This window comes from Glossina fuscipes, unplaced genomic scaffold, assembly GCF_014805625.2.
Source record: "Glossina fuscipes isolate IAEA_lab_2018 unplaced genomic scaffold, Yale_Gfus_2 0, whole genome shotgun sequence".
NCBI lineage: Eukaryota > Metazoa > Arthropoda > Insecta > Diptera > Glossinidae > Glossina > Glossina fuscipes.
In genome coordinates, this window is record NW_023998414.1 from 16061022 (window position 1) to 16084954 (window position 23933).

Sequence of the window (23933 nt, forward strand, 5' to 3'; positions counted from 1 at the left end):
ATATATATATATATACGTATAGACATACTGGTCCGTTTTTTTTTTTTCTTCTAATTTTATTAAATTCAAAAAATTATAAACGATTTAGAAAAGCAAAAGAGAGCTGTGAGTGCAGTGCAAAAAAAAAAAACAGAAAAAAAAACCACTCAACTACGCTGGCATTACGATCAATCTAGTAGTACATAGCAGTAACAGTAGTAGTTGCTTGAGAGTGTTAGTAAATAATGTTAATATTTTTTAAAAGACTGTTAAAAATGTACTCACATACATAAGATCATAATTAAGTGAGAGACAAGAACAACTCTCAGCTTTTAAAAATGTTACTTCGTCTGCCACACACGCAAACATAGAACTACACCGTACATAAATATATATATATATATATACATAACGTCAAATTGAGCAGTAGAGAGTTACAAACATTCTCTATGTATATATTTCTGAACATAAATTTAGTTAAGCACTGAAGTGCACACATAAGCACGCAGGCTCATGGATATAAGCATAAAATCAAAGAGAGTACATTGACTGACATAGAGGTAATATACGTTATATATATACATATATGTGTCTAAATGTTTGTAATATATTTACGTGTGTGTGCCTGTGTGTGTGTGTGTGTTGTGTTTGTGTTTGTGTGTGTGTGTGTGTGTGTGTGTGTGTGTGTGCGTTTATGTGTGCGATGTATATATATATATATATATATTAGTTAAAAATCTATATATGCGTTTATTTGCTCATACACATGCATGCGGCAAACATTGTATTTATTTAATAATAATAATAATAATAATAACAAAATAGTATTAGTAGTAGTGGTAGCAGTAGTAGTTGTTGTTGTGATTATGATTATCGGCATAGAGTATAAGAAACAGAAAAGAATCACAAGCACAAACATTCAATTTTTCGTATTCACCACTGACTGGGATATAAAAGCAGTTGAGCATCACTACAACCATTCAAAGTGATTTTTGTTACTGACCGCAGTGCAACAAACACACACCAACCAACCAGTCAACAAGCCATTTCTTACAAAGTTTTTTTTATCAATTTTTATTATTATTTCATTTTGCATTTTTATCTGATTTCTTCAGCTTAAGTGTTTGATTGAAATTTTTGGCTTTGAAGAAAACGCGTTTACAGTGGAAAATTTTTTATTTATTAATTTATTTATTTACCTTTTTCTGTTTTTGATTTTCTATTAAAGTCTTTGGAAAAGAAGAAAAAAAAAAACGCCTAATTCTGGTCTTATTGTGTGTGTGGTGCAAGTAGTTGAATTGCTCAAAATAAAAGAAACATTTTTGAAATTGTGATATTTTTGTTTTTGTTTTTTTTTTTTTTTTTTTTTTTCTTTTAAACAAAACACATATTTTGTTTGGTTGTGTTTTAATTGACCCAAAAACATAGATAGCAAGTGAGCTAATTTTAAGGTAAGTTTTTTATATATATACATATATATATATATTAAAGTTGTGTTTTAATTCTATTTCGAAAATTTGAATATATATATATGTATACTATATGTATAATGAAATAAGTTTTTAAGAAGAGAATTCAATTTAATAAAATACAAGAAGAGTAGTGTGACTGACTCGTGAAAAGTATCACAATGTAAATAAGAAATATAAAATGATTTTCACAAAAAATAAATTTATCTTAAGGTTATATAGAAGAACACACGCTTGTCTTAAGTTTCGAATAAACTATTTTAAGCTACTTTACGTACGCGACTCCTGTTAACTTAATCGCAAACAACCACAGATTTTGTAAATTGTAGTGCGTTTGGCGCTATGTTTAGCGATCCGCCGGTCTTTCTGTCCTTTGATACTGACTTTATATCGTACAAATGCTCTAAGTGGAGTATTAAATTTGGCATCATACTATTCGTTATTCTCTTAGACAAATGAACTGTGAAAATTGGCCAAGAAACCGAAGCGCATACATGCAATAAGTGAAAATCCTCAACCAAAAGCAACCATATTGGAATATTTTCGGGAGAGAACCCCTGTTAAGCGTTTAAATTTTTTTAAGTTTTACATCAGTCTATTAGTCGTATTTAGCATATTTAGCGTGAATACGTAAAGCAAGCTTTCAAAAATCATTAATCCAAGTACAATATCCGAAAGAACTGTTTCATGCAAGGAAAAGGGAAATATTTACGACTTCTTTGCAATAAATGCGATAATGTTTTCACGTATTTCACTTGTTTCGCATCCAATTTTGCTGGGGCTGGCTCATAAAATTTCATCTGCAAATCGTTTAACGATTCATCGATGATTTGGCAAGGCCAAATTCCGCGAACACGCCGCAAAAATAATATTCTAACTTATGATTATATGTGCCGGGTATGTCCGCACATTTTTTAATAACAAAACTTAAACTTCATACTGCGTAAGCAGGCAGGCTCAAGTGCCAAATTGTTTCAATATAGTCAGCATCTCACAACAAAACTAATTCTTAGCAAATGAATCCTTTTGCCGCAGACTGCAAGTCTGCTTTCGATTTACACCAAGAGACGCACTAAGCTTTTCGTAAAAATATCTCGAAAAGTCTCGAAAAACAATGACAACGATCAATGGAGCGCATAACATAACCATAACTTTGGACTGCACCCGTACAATATGTTTGTTATGATTACTTCTTATTTCTTGTGCTTCTCTAAAATATCATTGCACGTGCACCTACCTCTCTTCCCATAAAACTAATCGAAAATTTTGACACTTTCACAATCGTTTTCCTATTTTCATTTATAAGCAATGTTAAATAAAAGCGAGCATTCAGTCAATGATTTGAATATAAAATTACTCTTAAACGATTACAATTTGAATGACAATTATTGCCGGATACTTCAACTTTGTCAATCGCTGTATGCGTATCCGTTTGAAAAAGTCTTTCTCTTGTCTTATCAGATTTGAGATCTAAAGGAAACCTTTATTAGAAAAAACATTCCGAAAAATTTTCTACCATCAAACCTCTTTTGTAAATGAATTTCTTGAATAAATTCCATCGCTATTGTTGCTTCCGAACGGATTTTACACACAAGAACATATTAAGACTGATCATAAAAAGATAATATTAATACTAAGCTCTTATGAATGTAAATTGAATGAATGAATAAAGTATGGAAAACTAGAAGGATTCGACTCATTTTAAACTCATAGACATTTCACTGTCATTTCACTCTTCCGTTTCTTCTTCTTCCCTTCATATAAAAAATCGAACTTAAAAATGAAAAAAGACAATCGCGTTACGAATGATATAGACAAAAAGGCTTTAGATAGATTTACAGAGGCATAGAGAGCTCATCAAATCGTTTATTAAAAGTCTTTGCAATCGAAATGAGATTAAAGAAAAAAATTCTTATGTATACATACATATATAAAATATTTACAAAATTATTAGCATTGACATTGATCATATGTATATATATATATACATGTGTATATATATTTGTATATATATATGTGTGCATATATATGTGTATATATAAATATGTATAATTATGTATATATGTAGATATTATGTACAAAAACGTATATAAACATAGATGCATGACATTAGGTTACACAAAATAAACATAAAAAAATCTAATTTTACGTGTTAGACTAGTTTCTAGACTTTAATAAAAGTCCTTGAAAAAAAAAAAAAAAAAAAATTCTAAACAAGATTAAGAAATATACGAAAATAATAAAAGAACTTAGCGATCATTTCAATACCGACTGAAAGAAGAAAAATATATAAATTTACATATGTACATAGAGATACTGGTAGAAATAAATATCAAGAACATGCATGCAAAAAATTAAATCTGTTTTTTTCCCCCTAATAAACTTTAGCAGAGCAGTACTGTACCCACTACCATTGACAGTCAGTATGCATACCGGGCATATTGATTGAATTGACAATTGCATGCATATACACTTATGCTTCTATGCATGTATATGCGCATAAAATTAGTTAAAAAAAAAAAAAAACACAATTATTCAATTTACTAGACCAGCTGCAATCAAATGACATTTCAAGACTATGTATTGGATAATGTTAATACATATTATATTTCTATAATATGGTGACTTTTTGCCGTTTCGCTTGGGATCTGCTTTAGAATGGCAAAGTAATGAAAAGACTTTTATAAAAACGTGATTAAGTTGTAGTTTCTGTTTTCTGCTAGTATTTATTTACCGTTTAGTTTTATTTAATTTACTTACATTGAGACCTTTACAGTTTGAAAGACGTACAAGCAAGCGTACAAGCAAATCGATTGTCATGTCAAAAGCTTGGCACACCTAACCGCTTATCACTCTATACGTTCGCATATGCGTCCGCTGCAAAATCTACAATCATAGCATCAGATCAGACCTTAGATGTATTCACATTTTAGACAAGAATACATACTTGAATTTTTTAAAAAGGCAACAATTAATTGCCAGTGCTGCTGTAGTATCTTCATAAAAACTCTACATTGTGCTTTATCTCTTACTATGAATGAAAGTTGAGAAGGAACGAACAAACTTACTTCTATTGAGTGCATTTGAAAGAATGTACAGTTTAAGCGTTATTAGGACGAAGAAGAAAAGAAGCGGGGAGAGAACAAGATTGGCATTTTCATCAATGCATTTGAAAGCATGCCAGACTCCTTCTGTTCACTTCTTACTTATAACTGCTAAGAATTTTTGAAGGAAAATATCTTATATCAAATTTGCAATTGCAACTATATTTAGCTCCCATAGGAAGCTGTCGGACTTTGTTTAAAACGTGGTACTCAAGAAGGACAGACGGACGGACATAATTAAATAGATTTAACGAAAGGTATATATTTTATGGAATCCATTTCCGTACAAGTCCGAAAATAAAATTAATATACCTTTGCCTTCCAGTAGGGCAATATTAAAAAACCGCTACAACATCCATAACAACAACTATAGATATGAAAAGTCATTGTACGGTAGCACGAGCTTAAGCATCTGTTTAATATGGTTCACGTCCTCCTTATTTTGAAAACCATTTTGTTAAATGTTTTATGACCAAATTCGGGAAACTTGTTTTCTCGTTTCACCCCAATATAAGGCAGTAGTAGTTTATTGAATAACATAAAATTGTTTTTCATGTTGATTTATGAAAATAAACAAGTTTTGAGCTATACATATACATATACATATATATATATATGTAATGTTTATATATAAGTGTGCGCATATTCAGGTAGGTGTTGACAATTATATTAATATCGTAATTTGTTTTAAATAACTTAATTTATTTAAGAGGTGTCTTGACGCTGCTGGTAAATCGAACAAAGATATCAAGCATAAAATACTAAATAAATAAATTCCTAACGATTCCTTATTGTTGGGTTAAATTAAAATGCATTCATTTTCCCAGATATTCCATATAACAACTCTTTTTACACGAATAATGAGATGAATTCGTATAAATTAGATCCATTCGAAAAATTCTTCCTCATTTGTAGTTCTCGAAAAGCGTTACGCTCCTTCTTATAGAAGCATGCGCATATGTTTCAACTTGCTTAGATCTTCAAGCTTTCAGGGAACAACTGCAAATGTATCGAAAAATTGGTAAGAAGTTAAATCGAATTTAAACCTCCACTCATCCATAGTTAATATGGCAATAAACAAATATTTTTTTATTTTAAATAATTCCTTTATATATTTACATAAGAAAATTTGATATAACATGAACACTCTTAAAATCAGTGGCTTTAGAGTTCAACTTTAAAACTACCCTATAGGGTAGTTCTGATTTATACATACGATCTTTTAATTTGACTTATTCAGAAATTCCTAAACGTCAGGAGTCTTTAAAGTTGTTACCATTATGTTATGCAATTCATTAACGTTACTTCTTCTCACTAAGCATTGAATTGTAAGCTATGCAAATCGATGGCGATGGTTAACTAAAATTTAATCTCTGAGTGTACAACATCCCATACGCAAAACGCAGAAGAACTTGAGATCAACCCAGTTTTTATTATACCGATCCCTGCAAAATCAATTCAAAATGACTTTTTGAATCGGTTTAAGTTTTTTTGTCCGTCTGTCCCTTCCGGCTTTTGCGTTCAACCTACACACCACAATTTTTGAGATGACGAAGAAACCACCTCTATTAAGAATGGTTCGAGTTGGACCACTGTTTCGACGTCATCATACGAATAACTTTATGTCGGTGTAAGATATTTAATGATGAGCCCATTATTGTATCTTAACTTGTTGATATATTAATCATTGCAATCACCAGCAAATACAATGCATTTGCTTTCATCGTTCACCAGGGAAACGGTTCCTATAAGGATCTTTAAATTTATTTACCCATAAGTAGTATTCTTATGCCAGTATGACTGGCAATTCTTTTGAATATCTCGCCTTTGTATTTAAACTGTATCGAGTTAAAGGTTTAACAGGTTGTGTTAAAGAAAAGAAAACCGATTTCAAACATTGAGAATGAAGCATCAGATCAGGAATGCATTTCTATAAATTCTTTATGGAATTTTTTTTAACCCTTTTTGTATATAATTTCGAAGAGACCAATGAAATTAAAATTATAATTTGTTTACAAGTTTTTATAGAAAGAGCGAAAAAAACGGAAAAAGATAGCAGAGCTAAAGCGCAAAATGCAAATAGTTAACAATAATCATCAAAACGATGATGATGATAAATGTTGTTTTTTTTTTTTTTTTGCTTATTTTTATATAATGCTGTCAAAGCTGTCATTTGGAAGCATTTAATGATTATAAAAACATTTTTAATGACTCTAAATTAATATATGAATAAATTTGCAGTTGCAACAAAAGCTTAAACTATTTGAAAAAAAGTATGAAAATGACTCGAAGCAATAATTTGCATTTTAATTTTTAGGTTTTTAGGTGATGTAAAAAATGGGGTATAAATGCAAGGTTCCGCGGATATTGCGGAAAATACAAATAACAGTAAATTTGCAAAGTTGACTGCTTTAGTTGAGAAAAAGTGCTTAAAAGTGGTTAAGCAGAATCCTTTTCCCTCATTTACAGAAACCTAATGCGTATGACTCTTATATCATCACAAATTGCAATAAATAGTGCATTTTTTTTTGTTTCTGTATATACTTCAGTAAGTAATTTTTGATCACTTTCAATAACAGTGATTTCGGGGGAACAAGGAACGGACATTCTTCTAGTAGAAAAGCGAAAGCATAAAAGTTAGCAGATGATTTTTGAGGGTTAAAATGCTTGAAAATACATGTCTGGCTTTTACAAATATTTAATTATCCTATGTCGTATCGTATGTCTACAGGCTGGGAAAAAAACGTTCGGTGAAGAGGTACCATCCGAACTGCAACTGTCATGATTTCTAGTCTATGAATAAATTTCTTCTTTCAAGTCTTAATTCTTCATCCTAACATCGATTGTTCAAGATAGCTTTAGTGCTTCCAGTTATCGGTCTAATAATGTATGATTCAAGATTGTCAAGCAATTAAACGGATATTATTTTTGTTTGCTTCTACATTTCGCCAATGCCATATCTTCCGTCGGGCAAAGGAGTAGTTAATCATCTTACATAATACGCTGTATAATAATTTAACGCAGCCTTCTTTCGCTGGAAGAAATTTCTTTTGCTTTTCATTTTTTAACATAAGCATCAATTGTTTTATAAATTTTTCCTAAATATCTTTTGTTGTTATTTCTACCCCTAATGTTTTAATTAAATTTTCAATTTACGAGTGCCTTGTTTTCTTGATCAGATTTAAAACGTTGAACTTGTACTTGGCTCGCGGTGACACCATCAAAACCACACCAACACGACTCTTACGATTGAATTAAATTTGTAGAACAATTCTCTTTCCTCATTTTTTCCTTTTTCTAAATCAAGTGACGTTAAAAAAATGCGCACTTCCGTCAGTTAAAATGTGAACATTCGACCGACCTACTATAGCCAGCAATTTAATTAAACATTTAATCGAATTAACGGCAATTTATAAATGAAAAAAGAAAAAAAGAGAAAAAGACAGAGAAAGATGACTACTTTATTATTATAAGATGTTGCAATACCAGTTAATCTGTAATCTGTAGTAACATTTAAGCGTCACATTTACTGCACTGATTGGTCTGTCTGCCTCTGCTCACTACATGCATCGTCTTCAGCTCAGCATTCTTATTCGGTTATAATACGAGCGAGAGACATTCAAACAAGCCTTCTTCTTGCACTTTACATATATATATATATATTGTGTAATATGAATAAATGCAGTAAATGCAGTAAAACATTTTTTAAAAGTGTACATTTTTCCTGTTTCTCTCATTCATCGCATCAACATAAATAGCAACTTGGTTATCACAATTATCGCGTAAACTGTTGGAGCTGCAGAGCTGTACAAAGTCAACATATAACCAACTTGACTTTTAAGGTTCTTTTATCGCCACCTAGCTTCAACGATTTATTAAGTAAACTCGTGTTAGCTAATTGCGTACAGTCGTTGTTAAGCTATGCTGGAGTTACAATTATACCTACCTACTATCACATGACTTTAAGTCTTAGCTTGAGGGCGAAAAATATTGATTAACAACGTAAACAATTTAAATTTATGTTCACTCATTTAAAACAATTGGATTACATTAAACAGTTATGGAATGAATGCAACATTTTTTGAATGACTTTTTACGAATTTTATTTCATAATGAATTTTTGTATCTTTCACTATGCATTTCATTTCAGCCATGAAGTTCCATTTAGTAATTTTATCCGCCCTATTGGCGAGTGCTCTTACTCTTCCCGTACCCGATGAGGAAGTGTCGCCCGTTCAGACGGTACCCGAAGTTAAATCTGAAGTAGTACAAACATCTGAAGATAAAGTGGCAGAGGTGATTATGCCTGAATCACGTTCGGTCGGCGAGAAGGATGCACAGACGCATGCTAAATCTTTCGAAGAGAAGAAACCGGAGTTGCCTGCCAGCAGTCTCGACGCTGAATTATCACCCCAAGCCGTGCCGGAAAAGAAAGAAGAACAAAAACCTGAGAAAAAACAGGAGGAAAGAAAAGAAGAAAAGCTACAAAAGCCGCAACCACAGCAACCAGAACAGAAGTTAGAGAAAAAGAAACAAGAGTCTTTAGAGAAACAGAACCGTAGCGAAGAAGTTGTTGAAGAGGCCAAAGCTTTGCCTGTAGTACACGCTCCGGTTTCAGCTGTAGAGCATGAGCAAAAACAATTTGTTGATGAAGTTAAGCCGGCTGTACATGAAACGCGTTCAGAAAGCCAATCGGCGGCTTTTGTTGAAGCAATCGTGCCAGCTGAGCAGAAAAAAGAGGAGCTTTCAGTAGCTGAATCACAAGCTGAAATCAAAACTGAACTACCTGCCGGCAGCCCAATTGCCTTGGCCGAAGAAAAGCGAGAAGAAACTTCGACACGCCAAGAACGCACTGCCGAAGAGAAACATCAAGAGGCCGCTCAAGAACCAGCACCAGCATCAGCCGTCGCGCCAGTCTCTGTTTATGCTGAACATTCGACTGATGTGAAAAGCCTCAAATCTGAAGATCCTGTAGCTCAAGAGTCTAAACACGGGGGTGAGGTTGTAGCTCCTGAAGGTAAATCCCTTGCCAGTTCTGAAAAGAAAGCTGAAGAGCAACCACAGCCGCCAGCAAGCGAACAAATAGAATTGAAACAAGAAGAAAAACCAAAGGAGAAACATGAAGGTGCCATTAGTGTAGAAGGCAAAAAGTTCGCTGAAGAGCATGTTGAACATGAGCACGCTCATGCTCATACCCCTGTTGCAGTCGCTGCTGCTGCCGCCTCCTTTTCTGATGAAGGAAGTGCCCATGAAACAGAAAAAAAATACGAAGGACAAGTTTTGAAAAAACTTGAGGATACCTCGGCCACTACCGAAGAAGATAAGTCCCAGGAAATAAATAAGAAACCCAGCGAAGAGTCCAAGGAATCGGAAGAATCCAAGGAATCAGAGGAATCCAAGGAAATTAAGAAAAATTAGAATTGAGTCTTAGGCTTAAGTCGCAGGCAACACACCTAACCTCTAAATGTTACTAACATCTAAACCATATTGGAAATAACCCCGAAAATCCTCGCACCTAAAGCCTCTCTTCCTTCTCCTTATCCTTCTTCCCCTGCCATCTCTCGTTCAAATGCAATTGTGCATTAGGATGACAAATAAACTCTTAACTTTAACTAGTTAGTTATTATGTAGTTGTATACAAATAAAGAATCGCTTAAAAAGACGGATAAAATGAAGAGGAAAAGAAAAAAGCTACAAAACTCACAGAAAAACAAATGACAAAACTTTTACTATTATACAAATCTATAGAAGTTACGAAATCTAATAAAAAGATTAAAAGAGAGTAGTAGTACTAGTAGTAGTAATAGTAGTAGTAGTAGACAATAAGATAATACATAATCATTTTCGCAGCAACAACAATAGTAAGAATATAACTATAACAATAAAGCGAATTCACTTATAAACCAATCCACCCACAACTTGAACTACAATAGTAATTTATGTTTATTAGTGACTTCTAGAATAGTAGTACAGTGATATACTTTTTATATGCAACAGAAATGCCCACGCACCCCTTCCTCTTAATATAGACTCTCCTATTCTCACAAACACCAACACTTTATATATATATATATATATATATATATATGCATACACTTACTCACACTCACTCACACTCGCTCACATTACAACTAACTATACACCTTGACACACGCCTACGTACACTAATGAAAGAAAACAATTTCAATTAAAAGCACAAACAATAAAACAGTTGATCAACTGACAACAGCAGCAGCAGCAACAACAATGATAAGAACAACAAGGACAAACCGTTATGATGGCATATACATGTAGAAAAAAAACAGAAGAAGAAAAAAAAAAAAACCACAATATACTTATAATTATAATTCTTATTATTCCAATTTGTCTCATATGCATACATATTTATAGAAAAAATAATTTGCATAAACACATCAAAACGATAGAAAAGAGGAAAATAATAGATTTCGTCACAATTTTCTCAATTTTGTTTTAATTCTTTTAATCGATTTGCGTGAAAAATTGTACTAAGCCCACTGTATTATTATTAATGTAATTTTGAAAATACAAAACTATGAGAACAACAACAACAACCAACAACGATAACAACAACAAATCAAGCGAATTATTAAATATCGAAATTCTTGCTTTTTTCTTTTTTTTTTTTTTTCGTCTTAATTTAGTATTTTTATGTAAAACCAACCCATTCTCTGCTGGCAAATGCAATCATTTTCTTTTTTTTATTATTATTATTATTATTATTATTATTATTATTATTTTTTAAATCAAAGAAAATAAGATTCGTTAGCACGGACTTCTCAATACATGAATACCGCTAAAGGTAATTATATGGGAAAGTTACTATCATTACTCTTAAACTAGAGCCACGATCAGTACATGTTTCCTATCGCTTGGAATTTATGTATTTTGAGAATTCAACAAATTATTAGACGATAATAGAGATAAACATATTTGTACGATTGATTTTTATTTTTTATTTTACTTTATATAGACTGAAGATTGATTTTGAAATAAAAATGTAATAAAATATAAAAAAACAAAATTAAAAGTGATGGTGTGACTCTCTTCACAATTACGATGCATTAAAAATGCATGAACGTGATCGTAAAAGACAAAAAAGTTATTACTTCCGGCGCGAAGTACTTGGCCGTCTTACCGTTAAACAAGGTAAGATCACAACACAATAAGCTAATGTGAAGCAATTTTTTCAAAAGTTAGTGTGCGCACTCATACTTATATTTAATTATGTCTATATAAAAATTACCTCTCGACTACGGTAACGGCGATATGAAATAATGTTTTCAGAGACCCAGAACTTCTCTCACCTGCTCTGTTGCAAAAGATGTACCTCAAACGGACACAGAGCCAACTAGATCTAGTGAGTCGATATCAACGACATGTCCGTTCAAGAACAGAAACTTTTCGACTTGGCTTCCCATAAAATTGATTGATTTTTACGGACAAGTAAGGAAAGATATGAAGACCCATGGACACAAAAATAGCGCTGAATTCGGTAAGGTCTATACTTCCTGACTTGAAAGTCGAGTATCTTTAAGCTATACGTAACTTAATAAATTATCATACTAAAGCGTATAGAACATAGTTTCTTGGAGGTTACAATAGCTGTTGCTCTACGGCATAGTTTTCCCGCTTTATACAACAGATAATGCTACCAAATCGTTAAGACTGATTGACGATGTGAGCATTACGACATCCAAAGGCCATGATGCAGATCATGATGCAGACTAGGCGAACCATTAACATCAACTATAGACATGGAACAGGAGACATTTTAGCGTGATATATTATTGTTTGTTCGAACCAAACAAAACCATTACTAAGTGTTACCAACAATAGTTAATAGCGCAATCGCGACAAAAAATGGCACTGCTACGCCAAAAGTCGATATTGCGAATTTTCAATATGAAGAAACTCGGCTATATATACAGGGAATCTCACTCAGGAAATGTTTGCAGTTCTAAACTGAAATGACCTGCTGTCCTCGCTATTATCAGCGCACGTTGCCCTTTCTGTTTAACAGGGTTTTCAATATATGACTCGTTCTTTGTTCTTTGTTCTCTGTGCTTCCATTCTTATGACGGTACCCAAATGAAGGATAATGTCAAAAGACCACTTGTGCTCTCAGGGAATACATATTGTTTGTGAAAGATGGCTGAAATAGTGACAAGCGATGAATAATATCTTGGATACTTGAATGTGTAACCAATTTTTACAAAACACTGATTGTTCATTGCAATGAAAAGAGAATAAACAAGCCAAAGTGGGAAAATCCACTGCCTTCATTGCCAAAGCAATTTCGCGCAAAAACAAGTGAGCCCCACTTAAAGAATGCATTATAGACATGTCCGATATGTCGGCAAGAAGATGATTAAATGTGCGCAGCTATCTGGATGGACGAGTGAAAAGAGACCTCTCGGGCCAAACTTCTGGAAGTGTTTGTCAATCAATTTTTTTTTTCTTACACAAACCTTACATATTTCTAAAGCATTTTCTGAAACAATCTAAGCTCGTCTGTCCATATATTCTTATGCTCAACCTACAGATTGCAGTTGCTAAGATATTGATTGCACTTTGACCTAACTGTATTGCAAATGATTACGATCGTTCCATTCTCTCGACCAACTCGACTGTCGTTGTATGGAAAAAGATTTCAATCCTCAAAATTTTTCGGGAAAAATCGTTAGGTAACAGTATGTCGCTATTCTGAATCGGTACGAAAAATTTGGTTTAAATGGGGTAAAGAAATAAAGAAACCATATCTGATTTTCAATGTTTCATGAAAAATTCGTGAGAATTGATTCATAATAGTAAATTGACAATTGAAATAATAGGAAATCAACCCTGCCGAATGTGGACCACGTATGCACATTTTCTTCTCAAGGATTCTCAAGGATATGCTGTATACCAAAGAGTCCTTGTATACCAAAAAGCTCTAATTATTAACGAGAAGGCCTAACTCTAAAATACAACCCTATCTGTATGCTCACTTTTTTTTGTATTTTGTATTGATCGATATCATCTTCTCAGCTTAAGAATATTCGTGAAGCAATAAACTTGAGCTATTTTCGCAATTTAAAGCAAATCTTTAGTTTTACATTGTGCCGAATGGCACATCCAATTAACCTTTAAATACATAGCGATGCAGATCTGCATCGTATGTTTGAAATCTCATATTTCTTTATGTAGCAACCTTTGCAGAGTGTTTTTTTTTTTTAATTTTAATTTTACCAAACCTATTTTCTCGTTTCCGAACGCAACCAGAATCTTTGACAGTTTATTTCTTCGCCTGCGACTATTTTCAGTGTTGGTGCGCTATCTGAGTGCAATTTCATTTCGGCGGATGTTACGCACTACGATTATTTTAAAATAATTATATTAAAAGTAGCACAAACATACAATTGGAAAATTGTATTCGGATCGAAACAAGATAAGCATGACATGAATGATGTTTATATTTTCGCCTACAGCGATAAATTTGTACAAGAAAAATACAGTTTTTCGGTGACGTAAAAATACCTCAATACGAAAAATCGGTTCTAAACAAGTTCACTTATGCTAAAGTTGTTTTGTGAAACGCTTGTTACCATATTTCCATATTTTTTTATTCTTTTTCAAGTAATTGTATTGTTGTTTTAATAATTATATAACTGAAATGTGGCTGCACAATTTTGACACTAATTAATTACGAGTTGACGTTTTTACATAATTTATGAACAACATCTTTCGAGATCATCCAAATCACGATCGCCTACACAAGATCAAACCTGTAATAAACCACTTAAATGATGAAACATTTTCATCTATACCTATCGATCAACGCCTCTCAATGCACGAACGAGCATGTTTAACAAAAATAGTTCAGTTCCTGGGCCAAATAAGTCCACCAAGTGGAACTACTAGCTATTTGTTTTATGTAGTCTCAGGTTGCGTATGTATACCGCTTCAAAGGGCGCTCTAGACAAAAAGGCAAAAGAAATAGATTAGCAGATGAGACATTACGATTAGCCAGAATAATACTAAGAATAAGGAATCTTATAATGTTTTTCGATCATTTTTACACATCATTGCCGCTAGCATACTATTTGTCGAAACAAGGGACACATTTTGCCGGAACTGTATAATGAAATAGATTGTGTAATTGTAGACTCCCAGACTAGAAGGACTTAATAAAGCCGACTGTTGCGAGGGCAACATATGACGTAAGAATTTTTCACAATGATGGTGTTTTCTTTTTAATGACTTCACGGAAGGCAACAAGCTTGTTACTCTCCTGTCTACTTATGTTGTCTCGCAGCCCATACACAATATCTGTCGATATGATAAGCGGCTAAAGCCAAAAACAGTGCAATAGTTTAATATGCACACGGAAAAAGTGGACTTGATGGATAGCTCGACATAAGTCGTTGCCATATAATAGTCAAAAGCCGCAAATTGTACCTCTACTTATTCTATCGTCTAATTATGAAAAAAACTCTATTGTAAAGAGTATTCCGAACAAACTACTACCAAATCTTGATTAGTTCCGCAACGATTTAGCCGATGCTCTTTACTATGTGACATCTCATATAAAGCGCAATAAAAGAGGTCAGCCTAGTAAGTTTACAGGCGAAAAAGCGCTCATCTCATCCTTTGCCATCTATGAATGTACGAAAAGACGACGTTGCTCACAGATTGAGGTATAAAATTCCACTATACAAGGGTACCACACATCGGTCCCACAGCAAATGCAATGTTCCTTTATGTTAAAGCCTTTGTGTGATCAAGTCGTCCTAGAAACTACAAACGGTGCAGCTCGTACGAAGCTCCTTTCGGAAAATATAACGCTAGAGAAAAGGCTTAAGATATGTCAAGTCACTGACCAAGCACAAAAACACGCAGCTGAAATCCAAGATCAACGCAATGAAAACATCAATTCGCTTAAACATTTTAATTAGGTGAAAAGTCTCAGTGCAGCAGGTGTGGAAAATTCATGCTATGCGTGATTAAGGTGATTACCCTACCTTTGGCTATGAGTGCTGTAACGAGTTTTCTTTGGCGGAGCAAGTTCAGGGATTCCCAGGACTCCTTCCAAGAAATTTACATAAAAGAAAAATAACTTCGACCTCCGGATTTTGTTGTTATTATTTATTTATTCCTACGGAATTTACAGTAGATAAGCGATTTTAAGGGGAGCGGGAGAAAAAAACCAGCGTGGTGACCCGACACTTGCTTTGGTTCGTCCCGAAAGATTATTATTATTTTGTTTACGATTTAACCGTATCGCGAGATTCTGTAAACGAAAAAGAATACGCCGCAGGTGTTACAGCAGCCAACCTCGGCCTATAGGGTCACCTGTCCGCCCCTAACCGTTTCACTTCGCAAGAGAGAGTGCATTAGTCATTAAGGAATGACAGCTAGGCTAAACCTGCCATCCCCTATCCGTAAAAGTTAACAGTCCTAGTAATCATTCAGGGATGGCGGCTAAGCTAAGCCTGCCATCCCCTATCCGTGAAAATTAACAGTCCTATTAATCATTCAGGGATGATGGCTGAGCTAAACCTGCCATCCCCTATCCGTGAAAGTTAACAGTCCTATTAGTCATTCAGGGATGACGGCTAAGCTAAACCTGCCATTCCCTATCCGTGAAAGTTAACAAAAAAATCTCGCAGTAATGTCAGCTAATTATGTAGTCCGTGATCACTGACCTCTGGCTGCTGTAACACGACTGAAGAGATGAGCGTGCTGCTACGTGCTCTTTTATAGTCGCGATCACCATCGCTGTGCCGTTACATAGCTGCTTTGACTTGCATATGTGTTACCATGATATTCTTAGGTATCTATTTTTACGTATACTAACTTAGGTCTCGTCGAACATGTTTGCATGCATCTACTCATACTACCTTAAGTACTGACTCGTATAATCTTATTGCTAGTGTTGGCTTAGGTAACCAAATCGTATGCTAACTTAGGTCTGATCGAACATGTTTGCTTGCATTTGTAATCTCAGCTTTTATTTGTATAATACTACTCTTATGTATATTTTATTGTTAATTAAGTACCGATTCGTACGATCTTATTGCTAATGGTGGCTTAGGCAACAAATCGTATGATTTTATAAGCCGCAGAACCGCTAAGTATGCCTTCATGTGATATGTACCATGCGTATTTTTTTATAAACATTTTTTTTCTATTGTCTATTGCTTGTATGCGTATTTTTATGTCTGTTTTAGTGTCATTGCTAATCTAGGTACCAAATCGTATGATTTTATAACCCGTTAGGCATGTCTTCATATGATGTGCATCATATCAACATGCATAAACTCTTTTTTCTTTTTATAAACATTGAGTTATCAACAGTTTGTGCGGAAGAAGGATGATCTTATGATAATCAGTAAGAAAAAAAAGATATGTAAGGGACAAACCAGACTGCTTCCCGTCTACAGGTAGACATTTGTGCGGACGGACTTGCTATCAGTAAGGAAGCGTTTTGCTTCCAAGAAATGAAAAAGCTTACATCATTTCCAGGCAATGTGTACAAAAAATACAAAACTCAACAGAAATATCATCAGAAAGAACAAAGTGATTGCCGGTATTGGTAGCAGTGAGGTTAACGGTAGTGACGCTGAAATATTCGTTGGCAGCATTAGTACAAACAACATATCAAAAACAGCTGAAACAATTTTGATAAACGGCAAACAGTACCATGCCAAATTGTAGAATGGTGCGCAATAGCCACAGCTACTTAAGCCACGATTTAACAGTGCAACATCTCAAAGCAGTCGGCAACAACAAACTAAAAGTAATCGGCGAAAGCGCGCCATAGTGTATAGTAACATCGATGGATACCAATGTCAGTTTTAAGATTGCAGATTGTGACGTCATCACAATACTCGGTGCCCAAATATGCGACGCGGTAAATTTGGTAGGTAAAATGAACATATTAGATGTTAATCCCGCTCTAAAATACGGTCTAAGTCGCATAAACAATTTCATCTACGGCATAGACCTGGTTGACAACTTAAGATTCGAGATATGCCCAGCTCAGCGACTACCATAGAAAATCGACCAGATGTGTAAAACGAATTAATCCGTGTGGTTAGGTTAGATGTCGGAGAATCACGCCAACGATGGCAGTATCTCCGATGGCCGTCGTAAGGAAGAATAATAAAATTACAATTTGTACTGACCTCACTAATGTCAACAAACCCATCAAACAACGCCATTAACCCAATACGTTTCCTCGAGGGAACAGACAATTCTCACATTTTTCATTCCCTACGGAAGGTATTCCTGTAAAAGACTACACCTCGGAATTAGCTCAACTGCTGAGATAATCCGAAATACAATGACCAAATTATTTACACACCTCGTCAATGTTAAAATAGCGATGGACAATGTCCTCAAAGGAACTACGCGCAACCATTAAGCAACTCCTTTAAATTATCAAGAATTATCAAGACGGTTAAAATTAAGCAAAGAGAAGTGTGTCTTTTAAAAGAACCAAATAAAATTCTTGGGACACATAATTGGCGCTAAAGAACAGACCCAGAGAAGGTGAAAACCATTAAAAGACTTAAACCGCCGACGAACAAAAAGCAGCTATAAAGGCTGATGAACAAAATGACTTACCTAAGCAAATTTATACATTTTTCAACTACTACAGCTTCACTACGAGAATTACTTTCGAAGACAACACGCTTTTCATGAAATCAACCTCAATAGCAGGCGTTTGACAAAATCTTAAAATGTATACTCAGACCGCCAATGCTCATTAGCACAATAACAATCGGTCAAAAGGAAATTCCTACACAAAACTTTGATACCACCGCAGCTGATGTATCGTTTTTATGGAAAGCTCTCAGGATATTTCAAATTTAGCAATCTAAAGTGCACAACTGCAAAGAAAGACGTTACATACGCGAACTAAGGTGCAATTGAACCACTTCCATTCAAAAGAGATTAACACTTACAAGTCCTTACAAGGATTAACCCCCACGAACCTTAGAGACTTGCAACTATTACGAAAAAAGTTTACGACACATCCTACGTCGACGAAGATCACTAGGGTAAACAATTTCGTACAAACTCCACTAACATTCGCCCAACTCAAGCTAAAATCATGACAGCACCAAACGTCTTCCCTGTCACTTTAAAAATATTCGTGAAACACTAATTTTGAGTTGTCTATTGTTAAGAACTTCAAGAAATCTTTAGTTTCGCAGGCAATGTTTCATCATGAAAATTGGTTAATCCAAACCAAACCAAATATTAATTGGACCAAATTTAAACCACATGTTTCTACCATATTTCTTGGACGCCAATCCAAATAAGATTTCTTATGAATAGTAAAAAAAAGGTATAACTTTTAATATAATTTTTGTAATTTTTTTTACTTCGCGGTAAATCGTAACTTATACCTGCAATCACGACAAAACCATGAATATTGCCGAGTTTTCATAGTTGTACGTCCGTTAGCTAATATTTGTTCTTCTCTATTAAACGATTGTTTATTTCAAATGACACGACCAGGAGAGTTTACGCCATCGAGTTCCGCCACCAACCGAATTGCCGTTAACGCGAACCATCAGCCCAAAATCCAAATTCGATATCAAGTTTGCCTGGCCTCAGATATATACGTCTGACGGGGAATCATCCTCCATTGTATATCAAATCATTATATATTTTGCAGTTTATTTTGTTGAATTTGACCGTGTCACTTAGTCAATCTGAACCATATTTTATTTTCACCATCGTTTGTTTGCCCTGACGGCAAGTTGTAAGCGTATTTGTGCCCGCTGAATCCGATTTTTCCATCAGTATTTAAGGTTATGTTCTTAAAGTTCTTTAATAAGTTTTAAACTAATCACTTAACTCTTAGCTCTTTAGTGGAGTGCAGCGAGCATTAAGACTTTCGCGACGAATCAACGGAACCATTCCACCAATACCGTATAAAATTAACAACAGCCATATTTAGACGGCGTCAGCCCGTCTAATGCATTAAGAGACTGCCGTATGTAGATGGCATCAGTCGCGAAAGGGTTAAGCTTGATCTCTAATCATCGGAAAGAAATCGGTTAGTTTGAAACATCTCAGAATATTACAATGGTCATTAAAGTAAACAAGTTATGCGATCCAAAAGGTATAATTTTGGACCTTACAAGCGAAAGCGTAAATCTAGGCGGTGTGAGTGAACTAAAAATATTTTTCTCCCGCTCAGAAATTGACCTTCAAAGTAAAAGGAATAAAAAATACATACCATATTATGTATATATATTTGAATGTACAATGCCCATGTGGTGTGGTAAAAACATTTAAGCTTGAAACTTTTTCTATAGCAATTTAGACCCTTTTGTGAATGATGGATCATATCTTTAGAATTGCATTCACTTCATTTTGCAGACGTAAAAACAAACGAATTTGCAAAAAAAGTTCTCTATTTACTAACTGCAGTGCTATTGAAATCTGTCAATTTCTAGGTATCAGCATATTTGTGCAATGTACAAACGTGTTCCACCAAAGTAACACATTTTATGAAACAATACTTACCCGACAAATCCCATCAAGGAGGTTTCGAGTAGTTTGGTGTTCACTATCTGGACGCGCTTATAACATCTTTTTGGGCAGGTATAGGATCAGAATCAAAAGTCGCAAATGGTGTATTAGATTGTTCTTGCACTGATCGGTATGTACAAAAAAAAACCAGACAATCCTCACATTAGGTGACTAAAGTTCAGAACTTGCAGCGACATTATGCTCTTGTAAAAAACCTGATGAGAATGAAAGAGGAACGCCCAGTAGTCTAGAAAGGGAGATAGAAGGTAAACACACTGCCCCGCCAAAAGATATACGAAGTGATAATATAGGCCATGATCGAAAAAGGCGCAGCTCTAAAAATAAGTGCAAACTTCTAAGTTGGAAAAGATTTTTACGGACTGAGGGCAATTGCTTTGCTGTATTTCATACACAAATAAATTGAAAATTCCTATAAAATTAAACAATGTAAACACACAACAACCATTTGTCTACGTTTAAAGTAATTTTGGTAACAAACGCATATTGTTGTGAAAAGTCTACATACCATTGTTTTTTAAAATAATTACTCAACATTACCTCAATACCTGGACTTTTAAATTATTTTTACGTAACCTATGACTACATTCCTATAAGAAACAAGTTTTCAAAACTCAAAACAAGAAATCATGCATTTAAAGGTTAAACATTTTTAATTGTCGATTCGTTCGAAGCTATCCATTATCTACGGAAGATTATCATATAGGTTCATTTAAAATACACTTCGACAAATCAAAATTCATCAAAGTTTACCCACCCATTTGCCAAAGTTGAATGCTACATAATATAATAAAGTAGTAAAGGGTTATATAGAGTTCGAAGTTTGCCCTCGTAACCGGCTGACGCACAATTCGTGGCGAATTTCTTCTCTATGACTTTTCATTATCATTATACCTCCACATTGTTATTCTATTTGTCATGAACGTTGTGCAAATATTTCTCCGCGATCGAAGGCAATTTTTTCCTCAATCTGTCTTATTATGCTCGTAGAAGTGAATGTAAAAACATAAAATTTAATTTATATTCTAATATCGATCCAGTCTACGACTATTCATACCTATTTTTGCTACATAAGGTGACCGACTTTAAAGGCAACAATCAATTTTATCTTCCTGCTCTGGCGTTTAAATACATACGTATATGGGTGTTATACGTAAATATTTACATTTACATATTATACATACGTATACAATATATATGTATTAAATGGTTACGTTAATTTTGACTAACGAGGTCAGGTTCAGGTCAAAACGACAAAGAAATCGGAAATACCAGTGTAGGCAACGATTAAATTAGGTGATATTAACCTTTTCGTACCTAAAATATTCGGCGTATACAGACGCTAATCATGCATCGCCGAAAATTGCGTTTTCGACATTCATTACTTTTGTTGTTTGATTTGACAAAATCTCCTGCCGAAGCCCATTAAGCACTTGTAGAAGCTGACGATGATGCTGCTCCGCCTTGTCGCAATTGTCGATTCTGGAACAGTCTGGAGAACCAAAAAATTCGAAGAGAGTGAATTGTAAGATTTTTTTAGCCGGACAGCTTAGCAGTCAAAAACTCAATAGTTTATAGACGTTTACATGCGGTGGGAAAGACGCAATGCCTTTTTCAAGTGAAAAAGCGGACAAAAATTAACGCAACCATCTAATATTATCTAATATATATATATTTAATCCAGGCATAATAGACTTTAAATTGCATTTTATGTGCTTATTCTTCGCTTGGTCTGATATAACAGTAGTATAGAAAATGAAGACGACCTGCTTGCTTAAAGCCGAAATGTTCAATTTTTGAGTATTTAGACCGACTTCTAAACGCATATTCCCACTTCTGGTCAATATGCGCTGTGTGGACACATATCTGTAAATGTCTGTTTCCAATCATAACCGCAAGGTAAATTTAATGTTTGAAAAGGAAAGTGAAACCAAAATTTTGTCAAAACGTAACAAGAAAAGCTTGTCGAATCTCCGCGTTCCATTTGCGATAAAGGTTTTTAATAAACGCGCAGCAAGCAATCGGAATGCCGAAGAAACATTCTGAAAACGTAAATATGACCAAATGAATTCTGTCAGTGCCGTTGCCAAACTTTTCTAAGGAGGAAATATTTTAAAGATGATTATAGGACGACACAGTGTTAACCACAGAAAGTCTGGTGAACTAACCCAAAGGCCAAAAAGAAACTGCCACAGAACCACATAGAACAGATGAAAGTTTAAAATAAGAAGATCGAAAACTTGAAACACGCCGAGAGATGACTCTCAGCAAAGCCTAATATCAATAATGAAGGAAAACTAAGAAATTTAGCTGCAACAAAGTCTGATCCTCAACCATTGCACAATAAGAGCATATCGATTGGTGACTTGCTTAAGAGAGACAGCAGGGGCTCAAAACTTCAAAGGCTATAAGAGAACTTTGGCATAATCAGGTAAGGCAGGTGGCATAATCACTTAATAGTAAGATATGGTCGATTTTGCCAACAGAACAAACAAAAAATGTAAAAATTGTAATGAAATGATGTGAACGAGATACGTAAGAGAAATTAAGTCATGCTAGGATTTTGAATAAATTTCCTACACTCACTACCCGACATCGGGTAAGTATAGACTATAGAATGAGGTAAAATCAAGTTGCGGTCTATATGATGATATGAGCACAACAAAGTGCAATCTCAAGCAAAACTTTAAGATATAAATTGATACTGCGTTCGCTGCAAAACACGTCGCACGAAGATATCCAAGAAGCGCTCGATGAGAAAATCAGTCAGCTCAAATTAATGTCAGGGGCGGAATGATTCGCATAATAGTGCTGAGTGAACCGTAAACAATGTTGGGGTGGCCAAGATTTGTGATATATGTCATCCAATACAAAGGATTTAAAAATATCGTACACCAAAGCAAGAAGAGTAACACGCGTGATGGCGTTACAAGCCGTCATAAAATAAATACAACGTAACACTTAAATAGCAAACTCTACAGCGAGTTACTTCCTCAAATTACTAATGAAAGTAGAAGTAAATCTTCCCACTTTGAAAAGCAAGGCAACCATCTTATTAACTATGGACACGCATTTAAAGCGCAGCTTTATTGTGGCAGAGAAGATAATAAGAACAATGTCAGCTCTGTATGCATAGAGTTCATTATGCCTAACAAATTTATGATCTTCGATACGTACCAGCGCTTGGTTGACTTAGGCACACAATCATCGGCAGCACTGTACCAACTCACTTGCTAACCGATGAACCCCATTACATATCGATGCTCGCAGCCTTGTCATCAAGAGATCGAACTGGTAGTGATGACAAGATTGATTCTCGAATACCCAGAGAAATCGAATCGTTTTCAAATATATATGGGCATATAAATGCTTGAAAAACATAAAGCCGTGTTATAGATGTGTACAGTTTTCCTCATAGACATGCAGGGGCGAAAACATTTCATTGATATTCAAAAGGGGATAGCCAATATTCCAAAGTAAATTCATAGCTTTGGAAAAAAGTTATGCAACTTTTGTTTGGTTTAGAAATTTTTGAACATTTCCAAGTTATAACAATAAATTGTGTTGAGAGAGAGAGAGAGAAGTAATAATGAAAACTCACCTTATCCATAAACATTTGACAAACGATAACACCCAAGGACCACCAGTCAGCGGAATGGCCGTAAGGTAAGCCCTGTAGGATTTCAGGAGCTGTAAAGACAATGAAACGAAAAGAAATCACATTTACTTACCTGAATAAAACAAATAAAAATTTTCTTAGACTAACATTTTATGTAACAAACCATGTAATCTGGAAACCTTTTGAAAAAGG

General features: G+C 34.4%; 2 protein-coding genes across 6 annotated transcripts in view; one reads left to right on the forward strand and one right to left on the reverse strand.

Annotated features, from left to right (window-relative positions):
• The window catches only part of LOC119642438 (serine/threonine-protein kinase S6KL), a 73368-nt gene that overhangs the window by 30425 nt on the left and 19010 nt on the right, over nucleotides 1-23933 (reverse strand). For 4 of the 5 annotated variants that reach the window (XM_038041603.1, XM_038041597.1, XM_038041612.1 and 1 more), the window contains exon 8: nucleotides 23724-23812. In XM_038041603.1, coding sequence (XP_037897531.1) covers nucleotides 23724-23812 — 89 coding nt within the window. Of the gene's footprint in view, nucleotides 1-23299; nucleotides 23492-23723; nucleotides 23813-23933 lie in introns of those variants that run through there. The other variant, XM_038041607.1, reaches the window with a different exon arrangement.
• On the forward strand, nucleotides 905-10961 carry LOC119642469 (cilia- and flagella-associated protein 251-like). The gene is made up of 3 exons (XM_038041628.1): nucleotides 905-1036; nucleotides 1208-1430; nucleotides 8703-10961. The coding sequence occupies exon 3, from the start codon at nucleotides 8705-8707 to the stop codon at nucleotides 9968-9970; it is 1266 nt and encodes a 421-aa protein (XP_037897556.1). The 5' UTR covers nucleotides 905-1036; nucleotides 1208-1430; nucleotides 8703-8704; the 3' UTR covers nucleotides 9971-10961.